This window comes from Cystoisospora suis (genome assembly GCF_002600585.1).
Source record: "Cystoisospora suis strain Wien I chromosome Unknown contig_3539, whole genome shotgun sequence".
Lineage (NCBI taxonomy): Eukaryota > Apicomplexa > Conoidasida > Eucoccidiorida > Sarcocystidae > Cystoisospora > Cystoisospora suis.
Window position 1 is genome coordinate 1 of NW_027156334.1, and position 719 is coordinate 719.

At 43.8% G+C, this 719-nt stretch overlaps 1 protein-coding gene across 1 annotated transcript in view; it reads left to right on the forward strand.

Moving 5' to 3' along the window:
• Window positions 1-62: 62 nt before the first annotated feature.
• Window positions 63-719, forward strand: part of CSUI_006878 (iq calmodulin-binding motif domain-containing protein) — a gene marked incomplete at its 3' end in the record, with an annotated part of 2,530 nt that continues 1,873 nt past the window's right edge. The window contains exon 1 of the mRNA XM_068067029.1: window positions 63-113. Within this exon, the coding sequence (XP_067920995.1) occupies window positions 84-113 (30 nt within the window). The remainder of the gene's footprint in view (window positions 114-719) is intronic.

Sequence of the window (719 nt, forward strand, 5' to 3'; positions counted from 1 at the left end):
AAGAGAGGAAAAGACACAATGGAGATCGGGGAGAAGAAGGTGGAGGGGGAGGGGAGGGAGATGAGAGTTCAGGAGATTATGGGATGGTAGAAGAAGGTTCAAATGTTCTATGGGTAAGTAGAAGGCATACAAAACAGTAGATAGCATCGACTGGAGATACGGTAAAACTCTCTTTCGTACTTATGTGTATAGTGATATACATATGTATGTATGTACATGCAATGTCTTTACGGCCCCCTCTTCAAGTGGGGAAGTTCTTTTTTCTGAAGGGCACAGTCAGTCCTTCTCTTTGGGAGGTCTTCATCTCTCCCTCCTTGACTAGGCCATCATTCATCCTCTTTCCGAAGCATTCTTTCTTTCTTTCTTAGATCGCTTCTTACACAACAAGCTCAGAGTGTTTCTCGTGATGTCCCTCCCCTATATGAGCTTTATTTTCTTCCTCTTCTGTATAAGAAGTCGAAGTGAATGGCTTGCTGGTAGATCCCTATGCATTCGGTTACGCTAACTAGTCAAACACTGTAGCTAGCCAGAAGGGTATTCACGGGATAGACAGGATGAGTCTATCTATGTGTCTACAGATAGACAGATAGCCCCACAGTCGATTTATCCTCTCCAGTCGATGTCGTGATCGTTCTGATAACGTCCTTCTCGAACTTGAACTACGGGTGTTTTCCTCCACTTATTTCAGAAGCGCAGAGATGTATAGATGTATAGCTGTA